At 42.7% G+C, this 11306-nt stretch overlaps 1 protein-coding gene across 1 annotated transcript in view; it reads left to right on the forward strand. All coding sequences in view use genetic code 11, as the record gives it.

The window, feature by feature from the left end:
- Positions 1–11306, forward strand: part of EGR_05866 (TBC1 domain-containing protein) — a gene marked incomplete at both ends in the record, with an annotated part of 25298 nt that overhangs the window by 7283 nt on the left and 6709 nt on the right. The window contains 4 exons of the mRNA XM_024495115.1: positions 1221–1410; positions 6091–6493; positions 7725–7785; positions 9635–10066. Of these exons, the coding sequence (XP_024350461.1) occupies positions 1221–1410; positions 6091–6493; positions 7725–7785; positions 9635–10066 (1086 nt within the window). The remainder of the gene's footprint in view (positions 1–1220; positions 1411–6090; positions 6494–7724; positions 7786–9634; positions 10067–11306) is intronic.

Raw genomic sequence — 11306 nt, forward strand, 5'->3', positions numbered from 1 at the left:
GAGGAGAACGGTGGAGACTACCACAGCTAGTTGACGCCGTAGTGATAGACCGATGTGTATCCTTTTAATGCCTGAAGATGCATGCGCGCACTTTCAAAGCCCCACAGTTTAGCACAAGTCATCGCAGTGAGTTATATTGAAAGCCGCACTTTCCTGGTCACCTCTGATGGTTTTTGGTCGCAGCTATAAATAGGTTCCGTTCACATCAAGGCGAGAAAATGAAAAATGTCGACTTTATGCTTTCCCTGTACCTACCGTGCGCTTATCCCTCCCGCACTATTTCTCCAATCCGTGTAAATTAGTTCAAGGGCCTTGCCCTTCTACTGATAGGCATGATGGTAGCAAATCCAGACCTCTGGAACTTAGCGTTAGATTGTGTATCTCTACGAGCTCAATTGGGCTATCACCCCACTGCAAAGGTATCGAACAAGTCCAAACCTGTCCCTTTATACAGTCATGGTTCTTGGTTATCGCTCTCCTTTTTTTGGTCTTTCGCATTAAGGTCGTGATTGATATGTAGTCATATGCAACGTAGAGTTCATCCGGTTTTGTCACAGTGTTTACAACCTACGGTAGGCGCGATTTCGTGATTCTTTACTGATGAATTCCAGGCGAGGAAATTGATTGACCTGTTGTATTTTAATCCTGACTAAATTAAAATCTTTTCAAAAATCATGCATCCATAAAGTGAATTAAAAGGAGATAAAAAATGTGAGTTCTAATGGAGTAGCGAAAAATATTCACGTTAATGGCCACTTAGTGCTGATCAGCTCCTGATTTGCTTATCACTTTTCTGCTTTTAATTACCCTATTCCACTTCTACAACCAACCTATTTATTGTAAGCGTAATAAGGAAAAGTGCCCACATATCCTAGAACTCCATGGAAATCTTTATCGCTGTGAATATTCGACTAGAAGGCGGATTAGTGCTTCCTCCTGAGTTAGAATCCTATTGAAAAATCACATTTTTCGAAATGAATTAAAGCATGATAAATCCTTACGTTAGTGACTGGCGTTGATTGAGGATCGAAATAGAAACAAGGGTTAAGCAGTCCCCTTTCGCATTCAGCCTACTAATCGTAGGTGTCAAGTATATCTTCGTTGGCTATTTTAAGTATATCAGAAACGGTGGAAAAAGCTCCCACGCCAATATGGATGCTATAGGCTTTTACACACACGAAGGGGGAATGGTTGACTTGGTGTTTTTACTCTGTGATTAGCTTCGAGCCAATCCGGGCTGTTACGAGGCGTTGGTGCGCCAGACGGTGGGTCGGAGGAACTCGGTGTTGATGGAGATTGAGCGTGATCTTCATCGCTCTCTACCTGAACACCCTGCCTACCACACACCTGAAGGCATTGCTGCTTTGCGCCGTGTTCTCACCGCCTACGCGTTCAGAAACCCCAATGTTGGTAAGCTCATTGCTTTTTAGTGCTTAAGTAGAATTTCACATGGAGGAAGTAGTAAGCCCTACCTGTTTGCAAGCAAATTCTTCTCTATACGATTTTCACGTGTACTGGGTGCTTTTGACGTGGAGATACGCTATCGCTTTGTTTGTAAACAGCACCCGAGTTGCCTCCGGTGACCTAAAAGACAACTCTTGCTTGAATACGTTGGCGTCCTTGCTAAAGCGATCAAAAATGAGGGGAAATTAGCCTTCTTTGTTAGGTCGCTGACTATGCATCCCCTGTAGCATAATTCAAGAGGTCGAGGCAGAATAGAGTATTTTGAGACTCATTTTAAAGCGCTTATATTTGTGCTCGCAGCAGCGAATTGAGAATCAAGAATAAAGTTTTTCCTACTTTTCATCCATACTGAGGCAACAATGCATTCATACCTGCTTGCAGATTAAAGTATTTCCTCAAAATTTATTGCTCTAAATAAAATCGGTTGAACACTGTAGTAATTTTTATCCAGAGGAAATAAGTATAAGGTTAAAACCCCTTTTTTTTTCAACACCAATGTCGCGTGTTTGACTTTCCAAATTTTCGCATGTGTCTAATGTCACAGATATGTGACATGCATTCTTTATCAGATTAGGAGAGGAAGTTGCGAAGGCTGTTCTTGACTTGAGGATAATTATATTTGCAGCAATGCAGCATCTGGGCTTTGGTGGTTGACCTTCTTCCCTGACCCTGGCGGTAAATGTCCAAAAAATAAATTTGAGAGCATAACTGCCTCATATTTTTGTAGGGGTTCTGAAAAACTCAGATTAAGGGGTGGAATTTTCTTCATGCAGAAAAGCACTTTTTGACATTGAAGCAAGAAGGAAAATCCCACCAGAAATCAGGCTTCATCTGTGCATTTATGAGTCCACGATTTTTTTTAACAAGTCTTATCTATACGCACTTTTAAAGAGGGCACAGAATCTAGGTTTGTATAAAGATTACGATTAGAAACCGGAAATGTTCACCATCGTGATTATCATTAATACCGTATCTTTATGTGCACACGTAGACCGGATCTTATTCCTCATAACAACTGCCTTCTCAGAGGGCATTGGTAAGGTCCAGCAAAATCTGATAATTCACAAAATCGCTGTGACTTAATCTAGCAGAGAGAGCCACTTAGTGTTGCTAGGACAAAATGAGGCAATGGTGCCACTCACTTTGCCCTCTAATTTTCTATTAGCATAATTGCAGATCTTCTGTGTGTGCGCGTGTATGAATTGGCCATTGCCTTGACATTTTATTAATGTAGCCTTCAACCCTCTTTCCACAGTTAAAAGGGTCTAATTCCTCTCCCGCATTATCACCTCTTTGTTACACGGCAACAGGTGAGGTGGTGTGGATGAGTCCCTATCGTGCCCTCCCCCCTCTCTTCCCACCCCCCCTCCCCTTTCATATCACCGTTGCTGACTTTAATTTACTGTTACCCGGCACTTACCTATCCATACCCCTTCCTCCCTGCTGTTCAACTATCATTGCTAGCTGCTGTTGTTACCGCTATTTCCCGCAGGAGACACTTGAGGACTGCCACAAATTGTAACGAAATGGGTGATAGTCTCGTCCTCTACGTGTGTATAGTTGCGTATTTATATTGTGTAGCCTGCTGAAATTCATGGATAATGTGGGAACAACTGCGTCTCGATTCTATCCTCCGTGCTTTAGATGGAGTATCTGCAGCGAATGGGAATGTTCACTAACTTCAACTCTGCTCTACTCATAACTGAGTTTGACTAAGTCCTATGTGGAGTGTGAGGTTGGATTGTGCAGCCCGTTAGAATTCGAACGGGGTGTGGCAACAAACACATCCCACGGTTCGATTTTATGGCTTTTGGGTGGAGTGTTTGGGCTGAACCCTTTGCTAAGTCTGGTCAGACGCACTGACACACTTTTGCCTAAGGTCGGCTAAATTTGTGTTCTTATATATGGAAATGCATGTATGTCGGTTTGTTACAATGTGTTTAAAGTAAAGCTTTCTATTTGAAACTTGTGACTCATCCGGACACGCCGCTCCTATGCCGCGGGCGTTTAAACTGTACAGTCCGCTATGATCCTAATGCAGTGGAGGCGCAGACGTGTTCTGACTTGCTCATTTCAACTGGATACGATGATCTTTTCCTGGCTAAATTGGATCAGGTTCATGAATTTTGTGGACTAAGCATGGATTTAGGTTATATAGGTTGCAAAAATTCATGACCTTATTTTAATTCCACCCTACGACCTTTACGTGCTGGCTATCGTACGCGATTCCACAACCACGCTCGAAGCTGTAATTTGTTCAATCTATGTACGTTCTCGGTAGGACATGTTTTAGGACTGATGTATAGGTCACACTTTTTCCCCCAGATTTAAAATCTGCTGCTAATGCAGGGAAATTCTACCGTCCTTTCTTGGCATAAATAGGCTATTAACGGTTGTCAAGTTGTTTAAGCTGTTGATTTAAACGGCGGGAGAATTGTTAATAGAGCCATTTAGGAAGTATACAGCAGTTATGATATCGTAGTTGGGAAGGGCCACGTAGAGTAGTGCAATACGCTTGTCGTTATTTGCTACAGTAAAAAAATCGCTAGCGGTGATGTTGGATTATGAAAAATCACTTATTTAAGGGGATCCATGTCTCGATGCATTAAAATTTCTGCGCACAGCAGGGCATTCCTTGGAATTACATTAAAACGTGAAAAAAACTTAATGCTTATTCTATTTGCCCCTAATGAAATAGACGGGCATCTCCCCGTGCTAATGGCCTATTAATGGTTAGGCTCTAATTAACCGTTTATTTGGAATGTGAATTGAACGATTCACTCCTTAAATTCATTAGACAGGTTTTTCAGCAGTTTAAAAAATCGCTCTTATCCCATGCTTCTCATGGTATATGGATCGGATCTGTGATGGATTTGTAGATTATTTGGTAATGCTAAGTTGAATGTCTTCATTCAAATCTATTCAAGCATTTCTGGCCACATTTAACACACTAGACCTTAGCGCTGTTTCCTCAGTGCAGTGAAGAGGGAATTTGAGTGCCATCAATTGTTATAAACTCGATGTGAAACCTCATCTGATTGCATGTTGCCGCCGTGATCATACGAGGGAGTGTCTATGACAGACGGGAATTTAAATTCTAGAACTACAAAAGACGTGTCCTTGTGAAGTAGTAAGTGGCAAGTCCGTCCTGTCAGATACTAATAGCCGATTTGAATGTCGTGGTTCAGTCTAACTAGGCAACGGTGTTGCCAGTCCGTGAATGCAGTCGCCCGCGTGCATTAGTAGCTTCAAGATGTTGGTGCGCGCTGAATACCAAGACCGGTAAAGATGGGTAGTCTGTCCTAGGTCGGTTAACTCGTGCTGTCAACTCTTTCAAGCAGAGGTTGAATACGTAGAAGAGCCCATGGCGAGAAATGAATTCAATTTCTATTCAAAAGTCTCGTCTGACTTGAACGCCTCTCGTAGTGTTTGGAATTTTATCCGAATTGTTCCTTTTAACGCCATGCGCATCTTTTCACCCGTAATACTTTGTAATAAATGATCATGTTACTCATTATTCTATTCTATCATAAAGGTAGGTTTTTTTGCCTTTACTGTGTCTTCATTTGCCTTTTTCTCTCCGACCGTCCTAATCGTCCAGGCGCCAATACTAATTATTTTGGAATCGTAATTGCCACACTGTCTAAGCAATTGCAAATTATAGTTAGTTTTTTTCTTTTCTTGCAACTGAACCATTGAGGCTCAACAGGGTTCCTCTAGTTTGTACGTGTGATCGCGGCAAAAAGAGCTGTCGCTTCGTGTCACTGTCTCTTGATCAGAGGTCCGGTCTTGCCTTTACGCGCGAATCTCCAACTAACGTGACTCAATACCCCACAATAGTTGAAATGCTGTTGTAATTCAGGGATCTTGAAAAGAACATATTGCAGGCAATGAAAACTGCAACATTTCATTGTCCCACAGAAAGATTCGTCTCTTAAGCGTCCAAAAGTACAATTTTCACGCACTGAATGTTTACACGAGTGAAATTTGAGGAATCACCACGGCCAGGATGACTGGCTATTTTTGGCGGCTGTCTTTGAAACCTTGACGCCACTTAAGTATCTTGTCTTTGTTGAGAGCTCCACCACCGAATTCTGCCGTAGACACGAGTATCTGTGGGTCGTGAGCTACCGTTCACGAGAAATTTCATCATTACACGTCACTCAATGCCGTCTTGATTAACGGTGCCTGGACTGGAGAACAATATGTGCCTTGCCTGCTAAGAGTTGCAATAGGGCACGCTTGGAACATACTACGGTAAATATTCCGGTTTGCTTAAAAGTCCATCGTATTCAACCGCCTCTTTGTTAAAGGTTTTTCTGTCCTTGATCCAATACGCCATTTCACTTAACCAGTAGCAAAGATGGCGCGAGCAGTTCCATACCACCAGTGTGATGGTCGAATACAACGACAAGAGGGGTCGCCATGCCTTATTGGTAATTAACTCAAAAGCACAAACAATGTTAAGTTAATGCATGCTGTGCATAGATGTGACTAAAGTCTGAGGTTTAAGCGATCAGTAGGATAGGTGATATGGAGAAAGCTGATTCGCGGATTACTGAAAGGACTTACCTAGTAGTACAGGTGTGTGAAACCGAAATCATTTATTTTCTTTGACCATTGAAGGCTATTGTCAAGCAATGAACATCGTGACGGGCATGCTGCTCCTCTACTGCTCCGAAGAAGAGGCCTTCTGGCTCCTGGCAGCCGTTTGCGAGCGTCTATTGCCTGACTACTACGACAGTCAGGTGGTGGGAGTGCGAGTGGACCAGGTCGTGTTGTGCCGGCTGGTCTCTCAGCTCCTGCCTGCCATCTTCACTCGTTCTACTCCCACCTCTACTTCCCCCTTCCCCGCCTCCCTTCTGTCATCAGCGTCAGCGTCTAGGAGTTTGGACCACTCCGCCTCCTTTGTGATGTCGCTGTTTAAACGCGGTGGTATAAGACCCACCCCTACTGCTTTGAACAACAACAGTGGAGTGGAATTAGTTAACCTCGTCACTCTCTCATGGTTTCTCACACTCTTTCTCAAGTCAGTTTGTACAGTAAATTGATAATTTTATGCTTCCGTCAACCTCTCCATTATAATGAGTTCATAAGGCATAAATGATATTGTTTTGGAATGATATGCGCATGCTCTTATCCTCTCCCCTTCGCACCACTTTGTTATCTTTTTCTTCTCCTATCTCCTATTATGAGATTACGATTTGTATCATTCTTCCCGAGATTGCAGATCTTTTGTAGATTTAATTGAATTTCTACCGCATAGTCTCTACTGTGACGTGAGGCTTTCAAATGAAATTTAAACTACCACAATCGAAGCTTTTTTTATAATGTTAACTTTATCTCTGTCATCCCTTGGCAGAAAGAGGCATATTGTTGACTGCTTCTAGGTTTGCCCAAACGATCTTGTAGTTAGCTTCTCTTCTCTCCCCTTTTGCCATCCCCTTTTCTTCTCTTTCGGTAGACAATCAAACATCATCACGCTTCTCTTATCAGTAACTAGTTTTGACTTGTAAATGTCATATTTGTTTTCTCATTGTGATTTCGATCCTTCTACTGGGATTTAATCTATTGCATCACTTTATGAGTGGCATTAGTACGTTTTACAAACCGTATGAAAGCTGTTATTCATGTGCAATCATATAGTAAACAAAATTGTGCTTATTACTCCACCTATACCTTTAGGGGATCACTATTAGCTCCAAATTCCCCAAAATCAACTGCCGATGTCATAATTAAATCGGTGGTCGGTTTGTATATTTTGTCAAGCGATGAAATTGCGGGAGAGGAAGCAGCCCGGGGACAAACTTGTTTTATCACCGTCGTTGTATCATTGCCTCCTAGCCATTCACCCAATGTCTAGCATCGTTGATCTACTTTCTCCCTCTGTCTCTATGGCCTGCACGCATTCATCTCACAACCCCTCACCTTCCCTCCCCCTCCGCCCTTCATTTGCTTCCTGAATAAGGCAAATGTAGAACTATCCTGTAATTTATTCTAATTAAGGCTCCTCTTGTCATCTTTGTGTCGTTTCTGGCTTAATTTAGCCATTGCCTTGCACTGTTCCAACAGGGGCAGGCAGAGATTTGTTCCCACTGAGCGTATACGTTTCGGTTGCATTTAGGTTTCATTTTGAGGGGTAGTTAAAAAGTAGCTTGAACATTTGGCTGCATTAGAGTAGGATTGGTCATACTCACCCTCTGGAGAAATATTTAAGTCGTTACCTGTTAACTGATTAGTGAATCTGTCCTTACTTTTAGCACCATGCCCTTTCGATGCGCAGTCTTCATTATCGACTACTTCTTTTTCGGAGGAGCCAAGGTGGGTTTCGGGCATCCTAAACTGTTGCCTCGACTTTTTTAATCGTATAGAACGTTTCTTACTTGCATTCAGCGTGTTCAAGTCTGGCTGGGCCTTTTTGACTGTACGGTTGCGAAAATGAATAACTTCGTGATAGTACTACACACAATACACAATACACACAATAGTAAGTGCTGAGTGTACCTCTGTAAGGACACTAATGTTAGGTGTGCATTTTATGAGCTAGTCCAACCAAGATACCGTTGATCAAATTGGCAGGCGACAATGTGTGGAGATTAATGAACGAGGGTGCACGACTTGCAAATATCTATTCCTACAAGTCGCTCCAATCATTGTTTGTGCTGTAGGGAGGCGCTCAGTCCCATTATGTCCTGTAATGGTGTAAACTCTTCAAAGATGGCTGTCAGAAATGATCTTCCGTTGACGATCCTGACTGTTGCGATTTTGTTACTATCCCACATTCAGGCAGTGTGTGAGGTGGCTGATTCGGGACGACCAGTCGACGCGTGAGTGGTCGTAAAGTTGCATAAGAGACGAATCTTTCCTCGTGGAAAGCTTGGAATCAAGGCAGGTTTTACACCCGAGCTCATAATGCGCATCCCACTATGTGGACACTACAGTAACCCGGTTGGGAGGTATTGCCATATCCTCCTTAGGGCCTTAAATCCAATCTAGGTGATCTTCATTTGTTTAGTTTCATGAATGAGCACCTTTGAGGTCAATATTTTAGCACCAGTGCCAAAGCGGAGTAGGCTCTCCTAGAATGATTCGGTTGTACTCAGAAGTCTTTTCATCTCGAAAGCGATCCTTTTCGAGACGTAAAGGCCTCGGTTTAACTTCAATGGTTCTCGTTCATGCGATAATGCAAATTTAGAACCTCCTTGGCCATCACATTTCCAGATGTCTTGTTAAATATCATTGCCATCAACCGTGCATAGAATATTTCACCCACCTAATCTTTGCTCCTAATTGTTCTATGCAGCGTTGGGTGAGCTCGAAAGGGGTAGGTAGTTTTTTTTCCCGTTTTTTCTCTGCCTCTTTTGCCATCCATATGGCAGTGATTAGGTGGTTAAGGCATGGGTAACCGATAGGCCTCCAGCTGTCACCAAATTCCTCTCCCCTTTCTTCCTATCTCGCATCTGTGTGTGGGTGTGCACGTACTTAACCATTCATTTATCTTATTTAAAAGTCAAATGATGTCTTTACGATGAAATTAATCCTTAGAGGGGATAGTGATACACTTCTTGTGGTACATCCCTTTCACAAGAACTGTTGCAATGCCGTCATCTCACATCTCGTAAAAGCTCCCATTCGATCGGGTTTAAAGAACATAATTATGTTTTTATTCTCTTTTTAATTTTCGTCATTCCGCACATGGTTTACTGAAGGAATTGAACCCCTACTGTAATGCAGTATCTTCAGCCCCCTGCCAATGACAAACTCCTTTAAGAAATTGAGCAGCTCTCTCAATGTAGTTTCTCTCATCTGGACAAGCATTCTTTTCGACGTGCTGCTTGTGTTATTATCAACACTTATGGTCCATCGGACTTTTTAAATCTTCCTGGAGTCCAAATCGGCCTTCTTTCCCATCAGAAGACCCTCGCATAATGCGAAATCTGCAAAGTGGTTCACCCCCTCGATCTAAGTGCTTGATATTACAGTTTATACTTAGCCGTCTAGGGACTTAAATCGGTATCGTACTGTGCATGCTTTCTTGCTGCAAAATTTGACATTGGACGAGTTGATATCATTGGTTGTGGCCATACTCAAAGTATTTCATGGTAATCTGACCATCATTGCGTTTATTGGAACTTTGAATGACTGGGCTCCTATGCCGCTCATTTCAAAGGTGGTATTTCAACTAGCCCTTGAGCTGCTACGTCTGCACCTGCCAATCTTCAACGCCTCCCTGGAACGAGAGGAGGTCAGTGGTACTCTACTGCACCTCTCCCGTTTCTTCCACCACCTCATCCCGGAAGCGTTGTCTTCGTGCTCAGCCCAGCCGTCATCTGACACCAAAACGGAGGTGTCATTGCACCCTTTGACAACAGGTATGGCGTCGTTTCTCAAGGCAGTGACGGTGGAGCAGTTGCTCAAGTCGGCGCGTGCTAATTTCGGGGAGGCGGTTACATGTGAGCGTATCGAGTCGCTGCGCCTGGCTTGTCGCTTGCACGTCATTCACGCGCTCTCTGAGAGCTGTGTGAAGGAGGCCATTCGCACACTGCAGCCTCAGCTCTCCGCCAGGCCTGAGGATCTGGCTGCCATCTGCTTCTCCTACAAGGTTAGCATCTGTTACTATTATCTCCCCTCCCACCTCATTTCGGTTATCTGTTGAATGAGTAACCGTTTGGTAGTTGGATGAAGTCTCATTGATGCAGTTTGCTAGCTCTATCGATAGATCATGAACACGTTAACTATTGACGCCACATTTACGCATCACTAATACGTGGCATTCGTTACCCAAAATCGTGTTGCAGGCAGTTTGGTTGAGGCTTGAACAGCAAAATTAGGTGTAAAATGTTCTTAATCTGATAGTAATTACCCTCTTTTGAAACTTTTGGTAAGCATTTGAACTGTTGGAGAAGTGATGCTCTTAGGTGAAATATTAGAACAATAGAAAATCTTTTTTTTAAAACTGGGACTTGATTCGCTTTTATTGTGAACGCAGTATACTGTACATATAGCACTAAAGGCTCCCCATTTTGGGTGATGGGTTCTGCTGAAATGTGGCCACGATGCCACCAGACGTTCGCAGTTGTGCTTCGAGGACCACCTTCATAGCTACTCTCCCTGGGACTTGGAAACTTTTCAGCATATACTTACACGCTGATATTATCAGCGTCTAAGTTTTGGTTGGCTGCAATTTTGAGGTTTAATTCGATCATCCCTTTTTATTGTCACTTTGAAAACCATCTCCTTCACTTTGATGTACGTCTGTTAGCGTCATTTTATATGTCTAAGTATACTTTCAAGTTGTTTTCCTGAAACCCTTTACGGACCAGCGGGAAATCTTTTCCACCACGGGTTTGAAACAAGCTTAACTACACAAAACCTCTATTGGAGGAATGAGGGAGTCATATGATGGCAGAACTTTTAATTATAAAATCAACAAACCAATGGCAGAATGTGTGGTTATTTCATTCGAAATCCACGAGGCATCTCGTCACAAATCACGTAAATACGAGTCTACCGAAAATTTGGACAGTCGGTAGAAGGTTATTGTGTAAACCAATTGAATAAGCTTGTGCCAATTTTATGCTAATGAGTTCTATTCGGTGGAATAAATACCACCACAATCAACACCCTTCTTTCAACGAAACGCATGTTTGTGAATTCTACCCTTATAAAATAATTTGTTTCTGGAAGCAAGCGATTCTGCTCTGCGTTCCTATCTCCATTTTCCAGCTGCCTTTTGTGTTTCTCATGGGTTCAGGTGATTGACAGATGCTAGTGCCAGTAAAAGAACGTGTCATCTGGATAAATATCATTATGGAAAATGTGGAGGGTGAGAATGAGGAGAC

The sequence above is a fragment of the Echinococcus granulosus genome, assembly GCF_000524195.1.
Source record: "Echinococcus granulosus chromosome Unknown EG_S00047, whole genome shotgun sequence".
Classification (NCBI taxonomy): domain Eukaryota; kingdom Metazoa; phylum Platyhelminthes; class Cestoda; order Cyclophyllidea; family Taeniidae; genus Echinococcus; species Echinococcus granulosus.